At 40.8% G+C, this 25,772-nt stretch overlaps 2 protein-coding genes across 5 annotated transcripts; both read right to left on the reverse strand.

Moving 5' to 3' along the window:
* Positions 1 to 21,032, reverse strand: LOC131251108 (uncharacterized). Of its 4 annotated transcripts, XM_058251621.1 has the most exons (7): positions 20,965 to 21,032; positions 20,781 to 20,869; positions 17,350 to 17,450; positions 10,442 to 10,618; positions 10,010 to 10,108; positions 2,719 to 2,961; positions 1 to 975 (listed from the first exon to the last, which is right to left on the reverse strand). In XM_058251621.1, exons 3-7 carry the CDS (start codon positions 17,431 to 17,433, stop codon positions 508 to 510), a joined length of 1,071 nt encoding a protein of 356 aa, XP_058107604.1. In that variant the 5' UTR covers positions 17,434 to 17,450; positions 20,781 to 20,869; positions 20,965 to 21,032; the 3' UTR covers positions 1 to 507. The 4 variants fall into 4 exon arrangements, with proteins under 4 accessions (XP_058107604.1, XP_058107605.1, XP_058107603.1 ...); XM_058251622.1 differs by lacking the exon at positions 17,350 to 17,450; XM_058251620.1 differs by lacking the exon at positions 20,965 to 21,032 and having other exon boundaries at positions 20,781 to 20,921.
* Positions 20,828 to 24,108, reverse strand: LOC131250565 (uncharacterized). The gene is made up of 3 exons (XM_058250853.1): positions 24,097 to 24,108; positions 23,213 to 23,693; positions 20,828 to 20,994 (listed from the first exon to the last, which is right to left on the reverse strand). Exons 1-3 carry the CDS (start codon positions 24,106 to 24,108, stop codon positions 20,828 to 20,830), a joined length of 660 nt encoding a protein of 219 aa, XP_058106836.1.
* Positions 24,109 to 25,772: the final 1,664 nt, after the last annotated feature.

Below are 25,772 nucleotides of genomic sequence, written 5' to 3' on the forward strand. Positions count from 1 at the left end.
TTCTCACAAATGCGAGTCAGTGGTATTATTGGTATTTAATGATAAGACGCGTAGTTTAGGGAGGATACAGGATATTTTAGTATTACAAAATAAGAAAGCTTAAAACATTTGAATGATGGGATTACCATTCACCCACAAGATGATCATGGTTTGTAACCTTTGCAAGAGTAGCCGTTACAAAGTGTTTGAATTCAAGAAGAGCTCTGTTTAGGAGGTTAAAGATGGTCTTCTAAGAACATGTGTGCAATATCCTGGCTATTCATCTGGTGGAGCCCACTGTTAACGGGCTCCACCCAAAAGAATCAGGTTGGTCCACTCATCAAGTGTGCTGCGTGTATACATTGAATACATGCTGCTTGTCACCTTATCTAATGGCTCTCCTCATACACATGCAGCCCAGCTAACGAGTGGACGGGTCTGATTTTCTGGCCATGGCAGTTTCTAGTAGGTCCCGCCTGATGAAAGGCCCGGATCTTGCATACATGTGCCATGTTCATCATATAGCCATTAGCCTATAGCTTGCAAGTCTTTAGCTGATTCAGTCAGTTGCGACATATCTTGTGCATCTGCTCCAGCTACCTTTGCAATCTCCTTGCAGCTGAGCTGGGGTTGTATCTTACCGTCCGATGAGTAATCAACGACTCCAGAATTTGGAGAAGGAAGATCACTTGATGCAGAAGCTTCATCTGAGGCGTCTGAACTGGGGTCTAAAACTAATGGCTCAGATAGCTGGATAACCGATTCGACGGTTGAAGATTCCAAGATCAAGGAAGAGGACATCTTTCTTTCATCGTCGCCCTTCATTCGGTCTCCGTACTCTTTGTAATCAAACCCAATTGAGCTCCGCCCACCAAACGTGGATTCGAGCTTGTCCAAGTTGAAAAGGTCCTCCATGATCTTCTGACTGTCCATGTTGTCTGAGTAGACGAACCTCGCTTTCTTGTATGTCTTGGGCTCTAGAAAGGGTTTCACAATCTGCAAAATACAAACCAATTATGGAAGTGTGGTCAATGATACAGTAGTAGTTGCTTGGTTTTAATACTTGCCATTTGGACCCACTCCTGATGTAGAGCGGGGGTTGCGGACACTTTCATGTCCCAGATGGACCAAAGAAGGCCTGGTCGGAGGTGAAAGTGATAAGGACAGTTAGAACCCTAAAGCAAGCATATCTCACCCTAAAGCAAGCATATCTCACAAATCGAAATAAGTTACCCAACGTACCATATATGACTTTGGGTAGAAGAAACTACTTTAGCCACCCAATGCTGAATTTGCCAGATTTCATTAAATCCACGGTCAAAACTTCATTTTAATTTCATTTTTACTATTTATAATAAGTTTTAGTTTGATCAACACCCATATCCATAGCTCAACTGGGAGACTGAGCAGAGATACGTCGTTTCAACACTTGAGGTCTTGGTATTGATCCTAGCGGGGGTGGCTAACATGGAGTGTGTGTACTGACATGGGTGTGTACTAACAAGCTAACCCGCAAAAAAATAAAAATAAAAATTAGTTGGACCGTAATCCTTTGACCTTTAGGATTGGCGCCCAACATGAAAGGGGCTTAGAAAAATTACGAGAATAACATGGTTATGCCAAATTGGACACTTACTATTTTTGGCCCAAAACCAAGAAGTCTAGTAGAAATCATGACCGTATATAAATAGTAAGTTTACCATTTATAATAAGTCACATTTTTTAAGTAGTTTGATTTGGAGATTGATTCTGAAACTTCTTGTAGGTTTGATATCATTATTTAAAGGATTGTAAATTCGCTTTTTTACTATCAATTAATTTATTTTCGAATTTATTTAAATTTTCTTTATCTTTTTTCCTTGTGAATTTCATTTTTTTAAAATTTAATTTATTTATTAATATTATGTTTAATTATCAATCAATTTGAGTAGTCTTTGTGAGGAGTTCAAAAAGCTCCATGGATTTGGAGTATTTATCCCCTCGAGCAAAACAAGGATTGACCTTATCACATCCATCCTAGTGACTTGGCCGAGTTAGACTGAGTCATATATTTTCAATCTGCCTTGTGGTGTTAGACCGGAATGGACCTGATGAAGTCCGAGTCAACTCGGATGAGTCCACAAGGGACTTCTTCTGAGTTTTAAAACTTTGGTGTAGTTGACGAAGTATAGCGTTCTCACCTACAATTCTGAACATGTGGGGTCCATGATTTGGTGGTGATACATACAAATGATCGGACGGTTGGATATGGGATTGTCCCACAATCTCTCATATCGAAGATCCTACTCCTAACCCTTGATTGGTGGCCTCAAAATAGACATTTCAGTGGAAATACAGAAATACTTCACATTCAACAGAACCAAGCCAAAAATCAAATATTACAATCTTTCCAATTTGGGATGGGTTACCCCACTTCCACCATGGGGCCCATCAGATCAATGATCTGAATCACCAAATCATGGGCTGTGACTGTCTAACAAGGGAGAATTTAATACCATTGCCCAAAGAACATGTCATCGATAAGATGAACGGTCTGGATCTCAAAAGGTCCACCCCACCTATAAAAATGCATCCTCAATCTGGTAGTATTTTATAATGAGGAATGGCCCAATGAATCACGTGTCTTCTATCGTTTCTAAGGCCAGTACCAGTAGTCATATAACAATAGCTCGAAATCGAAGGGCTTAGATTTGAAGGTTTTAACAGAAATGAAACAGAACAAGAAATCAAATGACATACCTTCCAGAATGATTCGAATATCTTCGGGGGGTTGTAGAGGATTCCCAGGCCAAGCCTCTCAGGGTAGTAGTTCTGCAGCACATGAGCTGTCTCACGGGTTACCTTCACAGATATGCTCGACGGATTCCAACCTTGGAAATCAACGAGCCAAACCATCTGCTCCTGATCAGGCCCCAAGTTAAAAATCGCATTCTCGATGCAGTATACCAAGTACTTGATCTGCCCTTTTGATGAGCTTGTGTTCTGATAAAATAACATGGAAGCAAACCATTCAGATGAAATCTCATGCCAATCATGTAAGTGAGTTTTATTATATGGCTATGTTGTTCATGTCTCAAATCTTTTAGCAACAGGGTTTGTCAATGCCATCGACAGACCATATGATTCCATCAACAGCTGTTCAATGCCATTGATAGCTACTCGATGCCATCGAGAAAATCCAGAAATCCCATGTTAGTTAATGGACACTTTGTGGTATCTTGCTCGATGCCATAAATGGGGTTCGAAGCCATTGAAGTCCCATAAAAAATGCCATCAGAAAAAATCGGAAAATCTATGTTTAGTCGCTTGAACGTTTTGGTGTTCTATTCGATGACCTCAAGGGTATTCGAGGTCATCGACAGTTTGTCGATGCCATCAAGCGTGTGCAGAATTGCATTAAGTGCGAGATTTGTTTCCTATTTCGATAGTAATTCTCATGAAGGCTATATATGACGCAGGGATGAACGTGATGAGGATAACTACTCCGAATCCATGGAGCTTCTCTGGACTCCTCACAGAGACTTCTCGAATCCACGAGGAAAGAAAGCAGAAAATAGAAATAAATTCTAATAAATTCGAAATTGATTAATTGATGAATAAAAATGAGTTCACAACCCTTTAAATAGGGCTACCAAGCAATGGGAAAGAAATTAGAAGCAAACTACAACTCAAACTCTTAAAATCCGTGACTTACTATAAATAGTAAACTTACTATTTATAGACGGTCGTGATGTCTACTAGTGCGCAAGGTTTTCGGCCAAAAATAGTAAGTGTCCTATTTGGCTTCACCAAACCGTTCTCCTAATTATTCTAAGCTCTTTTCACGTTGGGCGCAACTCCTAAAGCCCGACGGATGAAGAGTTATAATCAAACTAAAACTTACTATTTATAGTAAAAACGAAATTAAAACAGGGAAACGACCGTCAATCCAGGGGTATTTTGCAAATCTGGCTTGCGCAACCCAGCATAGTAGGGTTGGTTGGCTAAAGTAGGTCGTTCTACCCTAAAATCATATATTTTACACCTGATAACTCATTCCGGATTGTGAGATACGCCCGATTTAAGGTTCGATGGTCTGGATCACTTCTGTCGTCGACCGGGCCTTTTCTGATCCATCTTGGCCATGTAATTGTCTGCGACCCGCTCTACATCAGTCTCCTCCACTTCAAAAGAACTCGTCCTCGAGTTCTCGTCATGCTCTGGTTCATGATACTCGGTAGGTCCGCGACATTGAAAGTCTGTGAGATTGCCATGTCATCTGGAAGATCAACAATATAAGCGTTATCATTAATCTTTCGGATGATTGGGACGGGTCCAATCTTCTTATTTTTCAACTTGTTGTACGTCCCGGTCGGAAATCTCTCTTTGCGCAGATGGACCATAACACGGTCGCCCACCTCGAACACTTTTAGTCGCCGATGCTTGTCCGCTTGTTCCTTGTACTTCTCGTTCGAGGCATGTAGCTTGGTCTGCACTTCTGCATAGATGCCCATGATCTTGTCTGCCATATGTTCTGCTGCAATGCTCGTGCCTGGGTGCTTGGGCAGAGGGACCAAGTCAAGTGTGTGGTGAGGCACTCGTCCGTATATAATCTGGAATGGTGATCTCCCTGTTGAGCGGTTCACCATGTTGTTGAATGCAAACTCTGCCTGAGACAAGGCCAAATCCCACTGCTTCGGTTTTTCTCCTGAAATACAGCGAAGGAGGTTTCCCAACGTGCGATTCACAACTTCGGTTTGCCCATCAGTCTGTGGGTGGTAAGCACTGCTGAATTGAAGTCGTGTATCGAATCGATTCCATAAAGTCCGCCAAAAGTGGCTAATGAACTTCGTGTCACGATCGGAAGTAATGGTCTTGGGGACCCCGTGTAGCCGTACAACCTCCCTGAAAAATAAATTCGCCACGTGTGTTGCATCGAGGGTCTTCTTGCATGGGATAAAGTGCACCATCTTAGAGAAACGATCTACCACCATGAACACCGAATCCATGCCACGTTGTGTTCGTGGGAGGCCAAGCACGAAGTCCATTGATAAATCCTCCCAAGGACCATCAGGAACAGGTAACGGGGTGTAGAGGCCCGTATTCTGAGATTGTCCCTTGGAGGTCTGACAAACATGACAACGTTGTACGGCTTTTCCCACATCACGTACTAACTGCAGCTAGTAATACCGCTCTTCCACAAGAGCTCGCGTCTTGTCTCGCCCCAAGTGTCCACCAAGGCCACCTCCATGTAGCTCCTGAATAATCTGCTCCCTCAGAGAACTTTGGGGGATGCACAATCGATTCCCTTTGAAGAGAAAATCGTCATGTATATGAAGGTCACTGGGGTGACCTTCTTGACACTTCATCCAAGAATCTTTGAAGTCCTCATCTTCGGCATACAGCTCCTTGAGACAGTCGAAGCCGACTACCTCGTTGCTCATTGTAACTAGTAGTGATGCACGACGGCTAAGTGCATCAGCCAACTTGTTCTGCTGCCCTGACTTGTGCTTCAGAACGAACGTGAATTCCGGTAAAAACGCAACCCATCTAGCATGCACACGATTCACGTTAGTCTGACTATTAATAAATTTTAATGCTTGATGGTCAGTGTACAAAACAAACTCTCTTTGAATCAGATAATGCCGCCAATGTCGCAGTGCCTGAACAACTGCGTACAACTCAAGCTCATAAGTCGACCACTTCTTTCGGGCTTCGCTGAGCTTCTCGCTGTAGAAGGCTACTGGCCTGCCTTCCTGTGATAATACTCCTCCAATTCCGACGTATGAAGCGTCACACTCAACCTCAAACAATTTGTCGAAATTAGGAAGCACCAAGACCGGTGTTGTAGACAAACGATGCTTGATCTCATGAAAGCTCTTATCAGCTTTATCGGTCCACTGGAACGGTCCTTTTTTCATGCAATCTGTTATAGGCGCGACTATGGTGCTAAAATCTCGCACAAATCGATGATAGAAAGTCGCCAACCCATGAAAACTCTTCACCTCATGAATGTTTGTCGGGATCGGCCATTCCCTAATAGCTCGCACCTTTTCATCGTCCACACGAATGCCTGTGGACATTACAACAAATCCTAAAAACAACAGGCTGTCAGTTAAAAAACTACACTTCTTCAAGTTGAGGTACAACTTGTTAATTTGTAGGACCTGTAGCACCTGCCTGAGATGTTTCCTGTGCTCCGCCTCATCCTGACTATATATCAATATATCATCAAAATATACTACCACAAATCGACCAGTGAATGGTTTTAGAACTTGATTCATTAAACGCATAAAAGTACTTGGTGCGTTCGATAGGCCGAAGGGCATGACCAGCCACTCATATAACCCTTCCTTAGTCTTGAATGTCGTTTTCCACTCATCACCGGATCGAATACGAATCTGATGGTACCCGCTCCTTAGATCTAGTTTAGAGAACACCTTGGCCCCTTCTAACATATCGAGCATGTCGTCCAACCGTGGTATTGGAAACCGATATTTGATGGTAATTTTGTTGATTGCTCAGCTGTCGACACACATGTGCCAGCTTCCATATTTCTTTGGCGTTAATAATGCTGGTACGGCACATGGGCTCATGCTCTCTCTCAAGAGACCCTTACGAATCAATTCCTCCACTTGCCCCTGAAGTATCTCACACTCCTTCGGACTCATCCGATAATGAGGGCGATTGGGCAGGCTAGCCCCAGGGACGAGGTCTATGTGATGTTGGATGTCCCTCATGGGGGGCAATCCATTAAGTAAATCCTCAGGCCAGACTTCTTTGAATTCGTTTAGCAACAGTCTTAAACTTGGAGGGATGTTTGAGGGTTCCTCTTCCTCGCCCTTTACTACTACGGCGTATACCTCGCCAGTTTCCTTGGATTCCCTTATGAAATTCCGAATGGTCAAGAGGGAACTCCCCTCCACTTTAGAGGCTTCAGGGTGGTTCTCTGGTGCCATAGGGGCAAGGATTATTTTTCGACTATCTTTGACGAATACGTAGACATTATCTCGTCCCCGATGGGTCGCATCACGGTCCGACTGCCAGGGCCGACCGAGTAACATATGACAAGCTTCCATATCGACCACATCACAAAGTATTTGATCCTTATAATTTTTGCCAATTGAAAACGAGATAGTGCATTGTTCAGTTACCTTGGTCTCATTCACCTTTTTTATCCAGCCAATAGAGTATGGGGAAGGATGTTTCATCGTTGGTAGCCGCAACTTATCCACCATTACTCTCGAGACGATATTTTCGCTACTACCACTATCTATGATCACATCACAGACCTTTCCGTTGACGGTGCACTTAGTACGAAATATATTGTGTCGCTGTGGATGTAATTCCTTTAGTGGGGCATACAGTAATCACCTCACAACTAGAAATTCGCCACGATCCTCGCCCGTCATTTCATCGCCACCTGCTATTTCTTCAGTGGTTTGTTCATGTTCATCAAAGCGATGGTCTTCTTCTGCGGCCTCATCTTCAGTGCCCCCTTCGTTTATAGTCAAGTGCGCTGCGGGACGTTGAGGACAAGTGTTTGATAAGTGGCCTGGTTGGCCACAGCGGTAACAATTGTTCGACCTTGGCCGAGTATAAGGATTTGGAATCCTACTCGGACTTGCTGTTGTGGGTGCTGCACGTTGAGGTTTGGATGAGCCGCTCCCCGTATCACGGTTTGCAGTTGTAGGAAGTTGAGGTACTGGATCTTTTCCTCGTGGTAGCACTGGATCCTGCGTGGGACCCGTCATGGGGGGTCGATTTGAAGGATATGGACGAGCAGGAGCTCTTGCAAGTTGTGTTTCTGCCCTACCCGCCAATTGAACTGCTTCATCCACGGTCCCGACTGGGTACTTCTGAACTCAGTCCTGAATTATCGGTCGCAACCCACCTATAAATCGTGCCACCTTCTGTGACTCAGATTCTGACAGATCGTTTCGTGTAGCCAACCGTTGAAATTCTTCAGTGTAATCTGTGACAGTTCGATTTCCTTGTCTGCAATTTTGATATTGCTGGAATAATATCTGCTCATAATCACTGAGGAGAAATCGAGATCGAAGAAGACGTCTCATCCGTGGCCATGATGAGATGGGCGCCTTGTTATGGCGGGCTCGTGAGAGTTGTAATTGTTCCCACCATGCAGAAGCACCAGATTTTAATTTAAACGCTACCAACTTTACCCTTTTATGATCTGGCACGTCCATGTAATCAAAATATCTCTCTACTTCGGCTAGCCAATCGAGAAAATCTTCTATACGTAATAAACCGTTAAAACTAGGAAGTTCAGCCTTACCTCGATAGTCTCTTTCAGCACGATCTAGATGATCACCTCCATGGATTGGCCGTCGAGCAAAACCCTCATTAAAGTCCTCGTCGCTAGAACTTGAATCATCTGGTGTAGCCCTACGGTTTGCCACTGGTAGTGATCTACGAAAATCGGGATTGTGTCGTACAGCAACCATGGGTGGTGGAGCCACCATGGGTGGTGGAGCACCGCCTAGGGCTCGGGGCGGAAGTAGCGCATCCGCAAGACGGTCGAGAGTTGCCTGCAGCCCTTGCATGGTCAACTGACTCTCCCGGTGGAAAGCTTCCATTCTTTCCGAAAGATAACGAATCCCTGGATCACCGTCCACAGGATTTTGATTCATACCTTCGTTGTTTGCCATCGGCCCGAGAGAAATCCTCGCTTTGATACCAATTGACGCAGGGATGAACGTGATGAGGATAACTACTCCGAATCCACGGAGCTTCTCTGGACTCCTCACAGAGACTTCTCGAATCCACGAGGAAAGAAAGCAGAAAATAGAAATAAATTCTAATAAATTCGAAATTGATTAATTGATGAATAAAAACGAGTTCACAACCCTTTAAATAGGGCTACCAAGCAATGGGAAAGAAATTAGAAGCAAACTACAACTCAAACTCTTAGAATCCGCGACTTACTATAAATAGTAAACTTACTATTTATAGACGGTCGTGATGTCTACTAGTGCGCAAGGTTTTCGGCCAAAAATAGTAAGTGTCCTATTTGGCTTCACCAAACCGTTCTCCTAATTATTCTAAGCTCTTTTCACGTTGGGCGCAACTCCTAAAGCCCGACGGATGAAGAGTTATAATCAAACTAAAACTTACTATTTATAGTAAAAACGAAATTAAAACAGGGAAACGACCGTCAATCCAGGGGTTTTTCGCAATTCCGGGTTGCGCGACCGGCGTAGCTAGGTTGGTTGGCTAAAGTTGCTCGGTCTACCCCAAAGTTATATATTTTATGTCAGATAACTCATTCCGGATTGCAAGATACGCCCGATTTAAGGTTCGATGGTCTGGATCACTTCTGTCGTCGACCGGGCCTTTTCTGATCCATCTTGGCCATGTAATTGTCTGCGACCCGCTCTACATCAATATATATATTGGTGTAATCAGAATTTGGGAGGATCATAGAGGTGTGAGGGCTTTTTAATTCGTTCCTAGGGTTTCAAGGGTATAGCTTAGGGAGATTCGAGGCTTGTTCGAATCAGGTTATCCCTCTCTTGTAATTTTCTTCTTTCATAATACATTATTGTTACATTGTGCTATGGTTTTTTTTTCCTGCAAGATTTTTCTACGTTAAATTCGGAGTGTTTGTGATTGGAGATTATGCGATTGGAATAGTTTGCTTGATTCATCTCTATGTGCTTCCGCGGTCCCCCAACATGCTATATATTCCAACCCGATATGCGTGGGGAGCGTCCATGTCATGCATCAGGTGGACCCCATGTTGTTGATGACCTGCCCCAAAAACAATTAATCTCATCCATCAACACTTAGGTAGATCACTCATGTGAAACCAATATATGGCTTTTTCTGAAATTGCCAATGTTCAATCTTCAATATACAGAGCGATCTACTTGAGATAATTGGGCCAAGTTATCTATAAGTGGGGCCCACATTATGAACACTTTGGATGCCTCACCACTTGTCCAGATCATCAATCAAGGCAATTTGAATGGTTGGACTAGTTAGATCTTTGATCAACCAGCTTGTGTGACCTTCTCTCATATAATTATACCTGGAAACCAGGTCTCATGACTAGAACCGTCCTTCCATGCTTGTCAAGGTAATTCGCCCGGTAGATCTTTCCTGTCTCCGCTTCCTGGGCCACATCTTCCTATCAGTCACAAAACAAACAACTTCAACATATCATACAAACAAGAATCCACATTCAATCAACCCATTGCACCATCTTAGAAGAGGAAGTAAAATACATCGAGTCTCAGAAAATGTGGGTCCCACAATGTGGTGATCTAGACCATTGATCTAATGGACCCCAAGTACATTTGGGTGCTACTGCTCCCTGAAGATCTCACAGATTGAACAATCAACGACCATAACTGTCAATTTGTAGACCAAAACAGTTAAAATCTTTCTATCTGGGAGATTTTTCAGGCCTACTTCCTCAAGGGAGAATTAAAATACAAAGCATAACACAAGAACTGCATACCCATTTGATTTTTTCAGGCTTGTGTTCCAGTCTCCACTTCAATGTTTCTTTCAGTATCTTACTCGCCTTTTTAGTATTCCAGTTCCTCGCTCGGAGGTACCTTGATATCAAAGTGTCCGAACAGAAGATTGGCAGCGCTTCATTCAGTGGACCTAAAAGCTTTCGAACCTCATTGATCTATAGAAGAGTATAGATGCTAGTATTAGATTTTGTTCAACAAGAATGACAGACTACACAGCGATCTTTTTTTCGCAAATTTCTCACACTCTACAAATTTCAATAGGTATTATATGATGCTCGGTTTGATGAAACAAGAGTGACCCACCTTTTGACAATCTAATCTGTTCACATTTCGAATGATTCTATCAATATCATGAAATAGGCTAGTGGGCCAATACAATGGCTGGGAAGATCCAATGTGGGACTTTTGGTAACACAGGGATGGACGTGATGAGGTTGATCACCATCTTCCTTAGGGATAACTACTTCGAATCCATGGAGTTTCTTTGGACTCTTCACAGAGATTCCTTGAATCCATGAGGGATGAAAACAGAAATAATTTCTAATAATTCAAAGTAAATTAATTGATGATAAAAAAACAAAATTACAATCCTTTTAATAGTGAACTCAAACCTAAGAAGTTTGAGACTCAAAACTCGCTAAAAAACATGACTTACCATTTGATAGACGATCATGATTCATACTAGACTTCTCCCTAAATAAATGTGACTTACTATTTATAAACGATCATGATTCCTACTAGACTTCATAGTTTTTGGCTGAAAATAGTAAGTGTCCAATTTAGCCTAAGAGTGCGGATCCTCTGCCTCCCGGAGGCAGGAACTCCCTGCCTCCAGCGTTTTCATTGGTCAACGTCATTGTAAGTGCCACGTCATTAATTTTTTAAATATATTAAAAAATACATTTAATAAGAACCGTAACGGAAACGTTAAACCGAAGCGGTTTGCACACTGAGTACCTCAGTACGGTAAACGTAATGAGTAAAGTCTGTGGAGCCCACCGTTATTGTCATTCCTGCATTGTATCAACTCCATCCAACTCTTTTATCATCTAATTTTAGGGTTTTACAACAAAAATTAATCATATCCAAAGATCAAGTGGACCACACCACCTGAAACCGTGTGAATTGAATTCTACGGTTGAAAAGTTTTTGGGGATTGAATTCTACTGTTGAAAAGTTTTTGGGGCCCACCGAAGTTTTATATCAAGATGATATTTGTTTTTTTCCATTCATCCATGTCTTTGTAATCTTATGAATAGTTTGGATGAAAAATAAAAATAATTGGGGGCTTAGAAACACTTCAATGGTGAAAATCAATACTTCCACTGTTTCCTTTGGTATGGTCTACTTGAGCTTTTGATATACTTTAGTTTTGGGCTCAACTCCTAAAATGATCTGAAAATATGGATGGACGGCGTGGATAAACCACATGAATTCACAATGGGCCCAATAGAGTTTACTCAGTACGATAAGACTCGGTACGCAATCCGATTTTACGTTTTAGACGTAGATTTCCAGCTAAAACCTTTTGCTGTAAGATCCTGCACAAGGATTTCAGATGGGCCTACTATGACGTTTGTGATAAATCTAATCTGTTCATCCATTTTTAGATATCATTTTAGGACATCACACCAAAGCTAATGAATATACAAAACTCAAATGGGCCACACGAGAGGAAACAGTGGAGATTTAGTGTCCACCGTTGAAATATTTATATGGCCACAAAAGTTTTGCATCAGTCTAAAATTTTGGTGTTTTCACTTCATCCTAGTAAAAATGACCTTTTAAACAGTTTGGATGGCATATAAACAACAAGAGGCCCAGGAAGGTTTCAACGGTAGGAATTTCTTTCTCCACTGTTTCATCTTGTATAGCCCAGTTGAGTTTTTGATCATCCTAATTTTTGTTTACATGTCTTTAAATGAGCTCTAAAAATGGATGAATGGATTGGAATTCTTATAAACATCACGGTGGAACTCACCATACATCCAGCGTTGGAACTTCATGCAAAAGGGTGAATCCGCGTACACGGTTTCCATTGGAAACGTATTGGCTACTCCCCTGCCACTTGGTGCTCGTGGGCCCACCATGATGTATGTGTTTCATCCATGCCGTCCATCTATTTTTCTAGATCATTTTATGGTTTGAGACCAAAAAATGAGGTATAACCCAATCTCAAGTGGACCACATTACATGAAACAGTGTTGAATAAATGTTGACCATTAAAAACTTTTTAGGGACCATAAAAGTTTTGGATCAAGCTGATCTTTGATTTTTCCCTTCACCTAGGTCTTTATGACCAAACCAATAGATTGGATGTCAAATAAACAATACGGTGGGCCTTAGGAGGACTTTAATGATGGATATCCAATCACCATTGTTTTCCTGTGGTGTGGTCCATATGAGATTTAAATCCCTCTCATTTTTGGGATCAACCCCTAAAATTATGTGTAAAAATAGATTAACGGAATGGATGAACCACATACATCATGGTGGGGAAGTGATGTCACCCATTTATATGGGTCCCAATATGATGTATGTTTTGTATCCACACTGTCCATCCATTTGGAGAGATCATTTTAGGGCATGAGACAAAGAATGAATCAAATCCAAAACTCGAGTGGACCCCACCACAGAAAACAGTAGAGAGAGTCACGCCCACCATTTATTACGACTGAATCCAATCCAAACCTCGTCACTTTGTCTACTGAATTCCGTCATTTTGAACTACAACCCCGTCACGTTGTCTACTGAACCCCGTCACTTTGTACTACAACCTTGTCACTTTATCTAGTGAACCTCGTCACTTTGTACTGCAACCGCGTCACTTTGTCTACTGAACTCCGTCACTTTGTACTGCAACATCGTCACTTTTTCTATTGTACCCCGTCACTTTATGCTACAACCTCGTCACTTTGTCTACTGTACCCCGTCACTTTATGCTGCAATCTTGTCACTTTGTCTAGTGAATCCCGTCACTTTGTACTGCAACCTCGTTACTTTGTTTTCTGAACCCCATTACTTTATACTGCAACCTCGTCACTTTGTTTACTGTAGCCCTTCACTTTGTACTGCAACCCCGTCACTTTGTTTACTGAACCTCGTCACTTTGTCTAGTGAACCCTTTCACTTTGTACTGCAACCCCGTCACTGTCTAGTAAACCCCGTCACTTTATACTGCAACCCCATCACTTTGTACTGCAACCCCATCACTTTGTCTACTGAACCACATCACTTTGTACTGTAACATCGTCACTTTGTCTACTGTACCCAATCACTTTGTGCTACAACCTCATCACTTTGTGTATTGTACCCCATCACTTTGTCCAGTAACCCTACTTAACCCATCACTTTGTCTAGTAAAACCCCATCACAAAGTGACGGGGTACTTCACAAAGTGACGAGGTAAGGTAGAAAAAGTGACAAAGTTGCAGCACAAAGTGACTGGGTACAGTAGACAAAGTGACGATGTTATAGTATAAAGTGATGGGGTTCAGTAAACAAAGTGACGGGTATAGTAGACAAAGTGACGATGTTGCGGTACAAAGTGATGGGGTTCAGTAGACAAAGTGACAAGGTTGCAGTACAAAGTGATGGAATTCACTAGACAAATTGACGAGGTTCACTAGACAAAGTAATGGAATTGTAGTACAAAGTGACGGGGTTCACTAGACAAAGCGATGAGGTTGTAGTACAAAGTGACGAGGTTTACTAGACAAAGTGACGAGGTTGTAGTACAAAGTGACGGGGTTCAGTAGACAAAGTGACCGGGTTGTAGTACAAAGTGATGGGGTACAATAAACAAAGTGACGAGGTTGCATTACAAAGTGACGGGGTTCAGTAGACAAAGTGACGAGGTTGCAGTACAAAGTGACGAGATTCACTAGACAAAGTAACGAGATTGCAGCACAAAGTGACGGGGTATAGTAGACAAAGTGACGAGGTTGTAGCATAAAGTAACGGGTTACATTAGACAAAGTGACGATGTTGTAGTACAAAGTGACGAAGTTCAGTAGACAAAGTGATGGGGTTGCAGTACAAAGTGATGGGGTTCAGTAGACAAAGTGACGGGGTTGCAATACAAAGTGACGGGTAGATAAAGTGAAGGGGTTGCGACAAAGTAACGAAGTTCACTGACAAAGTGAGCGAGGTTGCGGTCAAAGTAACGAAGTTCACTAGACAAAGTGACGAGGTTGCGGTGCAAAGTGCGGGGTTCACGAGACAAAGTGACGAGGTTGTAGCATAAAGTGACGAGGTATATGAGACAAAGTGACGAAGTTTGGATTGGATTCAGTCGTAATAAATGGTGGGCGTGACTTCTCCACTGTTTTCTATGGTGGGGTCTACTCGAGTTTTGGATCCGATTCATTCTTTGGCTCATGCCCTAAAATGATCTCTCCAAATGGATGAACGGTGTGAATACAAAATATGCATCATAGTGGGACCCATATAAATGGGTGACATCACTTCCCCACCATGATATATGTGTTTCATTCATTCCGTTAATCTATTTTTACTTATAATTTTAGGGGTTGATCCCAAAAATGAGAGGGAAATAAATCTCATATGGACCACACCATAAGAAAACAATGGTGATTGGATATCCATCATTAAAGTCCTCCTAAGGCCACCGTACTGTTTATTTGACATCCAATCTATTGGTTTGGTTATAAAGACTTAGGTGAAGGGAAAAATCAAAGATCAGCTTGATCCAAAACTTTTATGGTCCCCAAAATTTTTTTAATGGTCAACGTTCATTCAACACTGTTTCATGTAATGTGGTCCACTTGAGATTGGGTTATACCTCATTTTTGGTCTCCGACCATAAATGATCTAAAAAAATAGATGGACGGCATGGATGAAACACATACATCATGGTGGGTCCACATAGCACCAAGTGGCAGGGGAGTAGCCAATACGTTTCCAATGGAAACGGTGGACACAGGTTCACTGGGGGAATTCTTTTGCATGAAGTTCCAGCGCTGGGATGTATGGTGGGGTCCACCGTGATGTTTATAAGAATTTCAATCCATTCGTTCATTTTTAGAGCTCATTTAAGACATGTAACTAAAAATTAGGATGATAAAAAAACTCAACTGGGCCCTACAAGATGAAACCGTGGAGAAAGAAATTCCTACCGTTGAAACCTTCCTGGGCCTCTTGATGTTTATATGCCATCCAAACTATTTATAAAGTCATTTTTACTAGGATGAAGTGAAAACACCAAAATATTAGACTGATGCAAAACTTTTGTGGCCATATAAATATTTCAACGGTGGACACTAAATCCCCACTGTTTCCTCTCGTGTGGCCCATTTGAGTTTTGTATATTCATTAGTTTTGGTATGATGTTCTAAAATGATATCTAAAAATGGATGAACGGGTTGAATTTATCACAAATGTCGCAATGGTCTTATCCGGAATCCTTATGCAGGATCTTACTGCAAAAGGCTTTGGCAGGAAATCTGTGTCTAATATGAAATCGGATTGCGTACCGAGTCTTATTGTACTGAGTAAACTCTATTGGGCCCAGTATTGTGAATTCATGTAGTTTATCCACGCCGTCCATCCGTATTTTCAAATCATTTTAGGAGTTGAGCCCAAAACTAAAGTATATCAAAAGCTCAAGTAGACCATACCAAAGGAAACCGTGGAAGTATTGCTTTTCACCATTGAAGTGTTTCTAAGCGCTCAATGATTTTTATTTTTCATCCAAACTGTTCATACGATCACAAAGACATGGATGAATGGAAAAAACAAATATCATCTTGATATAAAACTTCCATGGGCCCCAAAAACTTTTCAGCCGTAGAATTCAATTCACACTATTTTAGGTGGTGTGGTCCACTTGATCTTTGGATATGATTAATTGTTGTTGTAAAATCCTAAAATTAGATGATAAAAGAGATGGATGGAGTTGATACAATGCACGAATGACAATTGCAGTGGGCTCCACAGACTTTACTCATTTAGCTTACCGTACTGAGTTACTAAGCATGCAAACCGCTTCGTTTAACGTCTCTGTTATAGTTTTTATTAAATGTACCTCTTCTAATATATTTTAAAAAATTGATGAGGTGGCACTTACAGTGACGTTGACCAATGAAAACGCTGGAGGCAGGGAATTCCTTCCTCCTGGAGGCAGAGGATCCGCACTCTTTGGCCTAACCACATTATTCTCCTAATTTTTCTAATCCCTTTCATGTTGGACATGACTCCTAAAACTCAAAAGGATCAAAAGTTATGATCGAATTAAAACTTACTATTTATAGTAAAAATGAATAAGTATGACTTTTGACTGTCGATTTAATGGAATCTTGCAAATTTAGCATGGGAAACCCAGCATAGCAGGGTTGGTTGGCTAAATTAGCTTCTCCTACCCCCAAATCATATATGATACGTTGAAAAACTCATTCCAGTTTGTGAGATACAACTGTTTTAAGGTTCTGATGGTCCTGATTACTTCCACTTCTGATTGGGCCTTCTCTGGTCCATCTTGGACATGAAAGTGTCCATGACCTGCTTTACATCATATGTTGATCACCAGAGGGTGGGGCCATACACGTACTGTTTTTCAGGCCAAGCAAATGCTTGATCAAACATGTTTAAATCAATTATTTCAGAGACTAGCATTTCATGAACAAAGATCATATACAAATTGAAGTTGTGAAATCTTATGCAATGGACTATATTTAAGTGGGCTCCACTTTAAATTGCAGATGGGAATGTATATTGTTTAGAGAGTGTGTGAACTCCATTAATCCTGTGTTGAGCAGAACAGAGAAAGTCCATCGAACTGGCTCGTGATTGAGTTCATTTTCCCAAATGGAAGAATGGAGTACAATGGCTGTTTTGCTCAATGCATATCTCCAATGAAATTACGCACCTTTGCTTGCTGTTCTTCCAATGACAATGGTTTCTCGACGCTGCTTGAGCCAGATTTCTTCGACGACATCCTTCCCAAATTCATTGGAGTTACAGTAAGGTCTGGAGATGAATTTCCAGAGTCAGATGCATCATAATTCCAAAAACTTCAGTGAGTAGAATCATCAAATGAGAAAACTTGTAAAGCTCTCTGAGTTTTAGGACATCAGATCCGTGCATCATGTGGGCCCCACCATGTCAGAGTGGACCAGCCTGATATGTTTTTTTTTTTTACCAAATCATTTATACAGTGGGGCCAATCTCTCAGTAGTGTCCATCTATGAGCCTAAGCTTGGGTGCTTGTGGCCCATTACTGATTATCAGATGGCCAATGGCCCAATTCAACAATTAGGATAATTCTGATGGGGCCCACGATCAGCCCATCATATGAACACTTTCAATCCCCAATAGATGGGCCACACACAATGTTTTAAACAGCTACACTATGTAGGGTGTAGCTTAGGCTTACACTAACACGACGTAGTTCATGAAAATAGCTTCAGTTGGTGTGACTTATAATTTGCATATTACAAGTTATTTTTCACTGCAACATTAAAATCAAATATTTTTTTTAATGATTTATTACATTTTTAATTTACAATAATAAAAGTTAAATAACTTTTTTATGCTTTTAGTAAAATAACATAGACAATTTTACATGATTTTTTTTTTTTTTTTTACCTAATTAATATGGAACTTATGTTCTGATATCTTTTTCTAAAAAGGTTTTTTAAAAGCTACATCATTAATTGATATAATTATCATTCCGCTACCTCCCCCTATCGGTTACCATGTGAAGAAATAGGTCAGCAGCTTGGGTGGGCCCCACCGTAATGTTTATCTAAAATCCACCTCGACCACTATGTTCATCACCTTATGTTAGGGAAAGGGTCCAAAAATCATCTCCATTATGTGAATATAATCAAGTGGACCACATGATTGAAAACAATGTAAGTGGACCACACTGGCTTCCAAACTATTTCCATTAGCGTGGTCCACGTGAGTCAGAGAGTATGATTCTTAGGGCATGGGCCTAAAATTTTGTTTGACATCTAACTGTTGTAATGGATTTTTTAATCATCATCGCAATGACCTTATTAAAATTGAGGGTGGTCATTTCTCTCCCAGCTATTTCTTTAAGTGTGACCCACTTAAATCACAGGTTAGCTCGATGTTTTGTCTGGAGCATGATATTGGATAAAAAAATATCTAATGTTTGGAGTCGATATTACATAAACATTGCGGTGAACTCCTTCGAATTCAAGAGCAGCGTCTCCCATCATTTTGTTTTTTATTTTTTTCTAAATATTTGAAAGTCTCTGTACATTTGGAGAGAGACACTGGGACTTGATATTTGACTAGGCCAATCATGATGTCTATGTGAAATCCACTACAACCATTAGATGTGCATTCCCATTTTAGGCAAAAAAGAAAAAGAAAAAAAAAAAAAAAAAAAAGAAGGGCAAAAAGCCTGAAGTGGTCCACACCAAAGGAAACTATTGAGAGAGACATCAACCCTTGATTTTTACAAGGCCCACCATGATTATTATATGCAATCCACTCCAACCATTAAATGCTACACTAAAATATAGGTATGGGGCCTAAAAATCAGGCCGGCCCATCCCTAATTTAGGTAAACCATGCTAAGGGAAACATTTTGGATGGCAGTCATTGCCCTATGCACTGCATCCAATCACATGGTCCACCTAAATCATAGATGTTTGTGATTTTCAGGGCCCTTGTCTTAACATGTCCCACCTATTGGTTGGGGTGGATTTTACATAAATAACATGGTGGGGCCCACCCAAGCAGCCAACATAGTTGCTTGCACGCCCAAGTCGGTTAAAAAATCACAACCGAAGATAGTGAAATGATGATTGTATCAAATAATGGGGTACTTTTTTTTAAAACCTTCTTAAAAAGGTAATGAATTCTAAATTTCATATTAATTGGGTATTGTTGTATTCCATATTAATTCTATCATTTTAATAAATGGTGGGCCCCACCCAAGCAGCCAACCTAGTTGCTTTCATGCCCACCTAACCGTCCCTTAAAGAATCACAACTGAAGGTAGTGCATTGATAATTATATTAAATAGTGAGGTAGTTTTAGGTAGTTTTCTTAAAACTATCTTAAAAAAAGGCACTGGAATGTAAGCTTCATATTAATTGGGTATTTGTTGTATTCCATATTAATTCTATCGTTTTAATAAAATTCTCCACAATATAATGTTATTAAATCAATATTATTCTTATTTCTTTAACTTTATCCTTAGTTTTTACTCTCAATTATTATTTTAGTTTATATTTGGTTGTATTATCATGAAACTTTATTAAATTAAATTATTAATCAACCTAATTAATACAAAATATCACAAAATTAGTACAACCTTGATTAAAAAGCTAAAAGTAACGCATGCCATAAAACTTATCTCTCACATCTCAAAGAGTAGATGCTATGCTACACCCAATTCACTAATTAAAATATAGATCTATATATGCGGCCAATCACTCAATTGAATTTAGATGGTTACACAAAAATAGCTGAATAATCCATATCTAACAGTCAAACATCAAGTAATCAAAATTATAGTGTTGAAACAAAAATAAAAATAAAAAGAGAAAAAGAAAAACATTATTCACAAATAAATCAGAAAATACTTTTCCAGTCCACCCGAGTGGATCAAATTCCACTTTCTACACCATTCACGTGGCTTATATATATGATGATCTGAACCATTCATTCATTGGAGACAACCATGATGGATCAGGGACCAAAAGATTCAGTGATCAGAAAATCCTGACCATTTCAAAGATGGTGTACAAAAATCACTAAAATCCAATCAATGATTTTTATTTACTACAAGCATTCTAATTTTCGCTCTATGGTTCCTTCATGGAGGTTGATGATGAACGTAACGGTCTGGATCATCATACCTACATCTGCAAATTTAAGGAAAATTACACCCACCCATTTTTTGTTAGGGGCCAACTCAATATTATATAAAAATAAGAAAATAAAATTGCTCTCCTTCTTCTCTGATGTCAACTCATTTACTAATTGAAGCAAAGTGTACCATCCATCAAACAGGGAGGGTTTAAATATCATTTCCCAAAAAAATAATAAATAATATGATTGTTAAGAAAAAAAAAATGTCCTTTGCAAAAACATACAAGAACCCAATTCCATAAAATCACTACTGCCCAAAAGAAGGTGATTAATCAACGTAAAAATTAAAAAGAAAAAAAAAAAAACCAAAGTAAGAAAATACAGCATAAATGAAAAATCCAAACCATACAAAATTTGAAAAAAAGAAAAGAAAAGAAAGAATCATCTGAAACATACCCAAGAAAATAAAGAAAAATAAAATAAAATTTAAAGGAAAATGCATACCTTGACCATGATGCTATAATTCTTTTGTATTTTACTTCAAGTAAGAATTAACCAACCTCTCTCTCACAGTCGCTGTTCTTATAGAAAAGCTGTTTTGGGTGCCAGAAATTCCAACAATCAAAAAGAGCAGAAGCTTCATGAAATGAAAGGGATTGAAGGATAGAATGGTAGGAAAGATCAATACCATTTTGACCAGCAGGTGGGTTGACAGCTGCTGCATCACCATAGGAATTTCAAATTCCATACATGGTTGGACTCCCAAACTAGTATTGCACCAATTAAAAAATGGCAGTAACTGTTCAAACATGGATATGGCATGGTTGTAAGGCAATCCAGACCATCCAAATCCTCAAAAGTAGGTGGTGCATGGTTGTATTGATCTGGTCCACCCCTACACTAGGCCCCAGGAAGAATGGCTTCTTTTTTTAATTCTTAAGGAAGAATAACAGGGCACGGATTAGGTGAGACACCGGATCCACTAGCTAGGGGTGCACACGGAACCGGTAGAACTGGTAAACCGGAGGAAACGGATCAGACTGCACGGTTTGGTCCAGTTTTGAAGTGCACCGGTTTTGATTCCAAAAATCAAAGAATCGGTTAATTCGGCTTGAGGTTTTGTAGAACCAAACCGGACCGTGGACCCTTTTGGTCAATAACTATTTAAATTTTATTTTAAAAAAATATTAAAAAAAAAAAACTATACCATTCATCAAATGCAGCAAAATCATATTGCGAACAATAAAGGGTCATAAAATGAATCCATGACAAGATTAGTCTATGTGAGAATTTTCAGTAGATGAGTTTGGGCTGGATTGGTAAAAACACCCATCCAATTGAGTTGGATTATAAAAAACCCAGAACTGTGGAATCGAACCGGTGTTTTATGGTCCGGTTCCAATTCGGTTTTAGGGTGCAAACAGTCCGGTTCCGGATCTAGTTTTCCTAAAACCATTGGAAAGGGTTAATTCCAGTTTCACCCCAAAACTGGACTGATCCACCCAGGTGGGTGGGACCTTGACTGCGGGGCCCACAATGAAGAATGTTCCTTAAATCCACACCGTCCAACCATTTAGAAAGCTCATTTTAGGGCATTATCCAAAAAGTGAAGCAGATCCAAATCCTATGTGGACCATAACACAGGAAACAATAGTGATTGAATCCCCACTATTAAAGACTTCATGGGGGCCACCGGAATGTTTATTTTTCATCTAACATGTTGATAAGGTCACAAACATCTAGATAAAGAGACCACAAAAATATCAGCTTTGTTCAAAACTTTTGTGGGCCATGAGAAGTTTTTAATGGTTTATTACCACCGTTTCCTATATTATGGTCCACCCGATATTTGGATCTGCTTCATTTTTTGGATAATTTCTTAAATGAGCTTTCAATACAAATGGATGGTGTGGATGCAGTCACATGCATCACAGTAGGCCCCACAGTTACTGGGACGAGGCCCCACAGTCAGGGGTCCCACCCACCTAGAGCCAGTGTTCGAAATATCGGTATCGCATAATGTATCGCACCCTTGAGATACAGATACTTATCGGTTATCGCACGGGATATATCGTTTGTATCGCATAGTTTATCGCACTTTTTGGGAAACATGGGGAAACATCGGGAAAATGGTTGAATTTTTTAATGGAACTTTGGGGATTGTTAAAAAGGCCCTTAATACACACTTTTAAATCATAATATCTCAAAAAAAAAGATGCACATAATAAATTTCTTTTGTATAGGGTCCTAAGTTATGCGGTGTTTAACTGAACTAATACAACTATATTTAAATTGAATGAATGATATTTATAAATATATCATAGTCATGTATGAAAACACAACCAATTCATTGAAAAGCAAAATAAGAACTGAAGAAGTAAAATTTGATCAATATACATATCAATAATGGGGACTAGTTGTGGTCTAGACCCACATAGAGTTGCGTGGTGGCTCGTAATCATCATCTCCATCTCGACGGGACTGGGCATAGTACTGCTGCTCCACAATTCGATAATATTATGCCCAAGTCATAGTAGAGTGGTACCAATTAAGATACTCCCTTATATAACACTAGTACTCATCCTCTCCAAACTGAATTAATACGCCCATTCGTGGGTACTGTGTAATCGTCACAGTCTGTAACTGATATGGATCTGGGAAGGGCACATATGAAGCTCCTTGGTATCCATATTGTTTGCCATATCCATACTGCTGCTCATATCCTTGCCCATATGTAGAAGTGAACTCCTGACCAGGGTTGAAAAATGATGTGCCGTAACTGCTGGAGTCACTCGTCGCATATCCACTAGGTCCATATCCATGCCCATACTGTGGCACAGAACTCGAGCTACTCTCCAGTGTTTGTGATCCAGGTTCATGTTGTGGCCTGTAACTCGAGCTCCCCTCCTTCATCCGTGATCCAAATCTAGAGCCACCTCGCTTGCCACGAACGCTTGTGTTCCTCATATATTTTGCTAGCAGCTCCTCCTCAAAATCTGAAAGTTTATGAGTCTTCTTTTTCTGCAGTAGCTTTTTACGCGTGTATGTTTTATTGTAAACAAGACAAGGTCGTGATTCTCCTGGACGAGAACCATGGTTAGGATCCTGCGTGGAATAATCGAAATTCTCCTCCCCGGTAAAAGGGCTAAGAGGCCTCTTATCCTGACTCCCACCTGTGTCGCCACCATCCCTGTTGCCACCACCACCATCATCATCATCATCCTTACTGTCATCAGAGTCATCGTCACCCTTATCGCCGCCATCATCATCACCGGACTCATTTCCTGCATCACTCTCTAACTCAGTCTCGGTGTCAGATAATGTTTCCCCGCCACGTTTCCCGCGTGATAGTGACTGCCGCGGGTTGCCCTCCGGACTCCTCGTTAATGGGTCGAATGCTTCATCAGGAGACCTCTGCTGCTCCACATGTTTGTCAACATTAATCCATTATGTCTCTGCTTCTGCCGCAATATGTGGCTCTGGTCGCCCATCCGAGGTATCTAAGTCATCCGACCTAACCCACTGGTAAACTAGGTCAGCCTTCGCATCCTCAGCATATGCATGCTGTCCGACCGTCATCAGGTCCAGTGGGTCTTCCTGTGCTTTTCTTCTTCTTTCCAAGCGGAGCAACCTCTCTTGTAACTTCATATTGTAGTGACAATACACTAGCTTCTGAAGCCTCTCATACCCTATTCTATTACATTTATTTGTATGTATGAGGGAGAATGTACTCCAATTCCTTTCACAGGGTGACGAGGACACCGTCTGTGCAAGCACACGGACAGCCAATCGTTGTAAAACCTCACAGTCAGTCCCATACATGGACCACCATTTGCTTGCATATCATAAGATTCTTTCATTATCCTAGATTTTTTAAAATAATATAAAAGTTAAGTTTGCTACAATGACTCACATGGCATCATGGCGTTCCTTGACTTCATTGCAGGGTGACACCCAAACATCCCAACTGCGTCGCGGAATTTAACAATCTGTTGATGGTATATAGCAACTAGAATAAGTGTTTAATGATTGAGATGAAGATAAGGAGAATGTAAGTGCGGAACATATTTACCTCACTACCAAAGGTGCCTTTCCCTGGACAGTCGGGGAATAAGTGATCGTACACCTCATGCACAGCCCTTTTTAATGAATTATCATCGAAGAGGTTCCGACTGTAGTGGTATTTGGGATTTAGGAAATATGCTGAAAACCAACATATACACATCAATGTAACCCTAATTTATTATTGCATATGGGAAAAAAATCCATATAGGTACTTACCGGCCTGATGTAGTGGGTGAGAAAGCGTCCTTTCCTAACAATCGTCTATTATTGCATGCACCCACTTATATGCATTGGGAGCTTTAACCATGATAGCCTCTTTCATCAGCTGTATAAACGGATACAACGACCCCATTGACGGATTTGTCTCATTGTCCACCATCCTCAACACCACATAAATAGGCTCTATAATACCCACAACACCACGCACTTTATCCCAAAATGAATTTCCCAACACCAACTCCTTAATTCTATAGGTTACTTTTATCAACCTCTTTTTCCATTCTACATAATCATAAGAGGCGAAAAGCTCTCGTAACCCTTGTTTGTGTTTGAGAAGGCTACTTAAGGCAATATAATTTGTGGCGAACCGCGTCGCTCCGGGGCGCACTATATCCCCACCACACCTCTCGCGCATTGCGGCTAATAACCAGCTGTGGTTATATACAAAGTTTGTAATGAGTCGTGCATCAGTAATTACAGTCTTCACCGATGGCCTATCCTCGATCGCCTCTAGCATGAGATTGATGTAATGGGCTGCGCAGGGGGTCCAATACATATGATACTTGCTCTGAATATCCTTCCCCGTCTTAACAAATGCACTCCCATTATCCGTAACAAACTGCACAATATTTCTCCTCCCAACATCTTGCATGACGTTGTGCATTAGTTTGTAAATATAGTTAAAATCCTTGATCTTACTACTCGCATCTATACTCTTTAGGAACACCACCCGTCTCTTGGAATAGACCATAAAATTTATAATCGACATCTTCGTCGGTCCGGTTCAACCGTCACACATGACGGTGCAACCATACATCTCTCATGACTGCCGATACGAATCAACGTATGTCTTCATTTCTGCATGTTCATAATCCAAGTATTTCCCCATGATCTGGACGGGTGTGGGAGGCTGCACACCCTCACCCTCACGCTGCACTTCACTTATCATATTTTTAAAGTGCGGGCTTGCTGCGGCATTTGCTGGGATTTGATCGTATATAAAAATTTTTGCTATAAATTTTTCAACTTTTTTCCTCACATCCCCTCCACTAAACATCTCCTTTATTTTCTTTTGTGTATCTCCTGCCTCTTTGTACATCCTCGGATCTGAAGGTAGATCCGATACCCACATGCTACTACTCTTGCCCATGCCCCATATTCTTTCCCGCCTACTACCCTCCCCTGATCCACCCTTAACACTCTCCCCTGTTC

Source organism: Magnolia sinica, chromosome 7 (assembly GCF_029962835.1).
Source record: "Magnolia sinica isolate HGM2019 chromosome 7, MsV1, whole genome shotgun sequence".
In the NCBI taxonomy this organism is placed as follows: Eukaryota; Viridiplantae; Streptophyta; class Magnoliopsida; order Magnoliales; family Magnoliaceae; genus Magnolia; species Magnolia sinica.

What these genes read in the sequence shown, in the direction of transcription:
- LOC131251108 (XM_058251621.1), bottom strand. Translation starts at nt 17,433, where the DNA reads ATGAATTTGGGAAGGATGTCGTCGAAGAAATCTGGCTCAAGCAGCGTC. An exon ending in TGGAAGAACAGCAAGCAAAG is followed by an intron (nt 10,619 to 17,349) that starts GTGCGTAATTTC and finishes ACTCTTCTATAG; the next exon opens with ATCAATGAGGTTCGAAAGCT. An exon ending in TCATGAGACCTGGTTTCCAG is followed by an intron (nt 2,962 to 10,009) that starts GTATAATTATAT and finishes TTATTTTATCAG; the next exon opens with AACACAAGCTCATCAAAAGG.
- LOC131250565 (XM_058250853.1), bottom strand. An exon ending in AAGCGTTCGTGGCAAGCGAG is followed by an intron (nt 20,995 to 23,212) that starts GTGGCTCTAGAT and finishes ATGGTGATGCAG; the next exon opens with CAGCTGTCAACCCACCTGCT.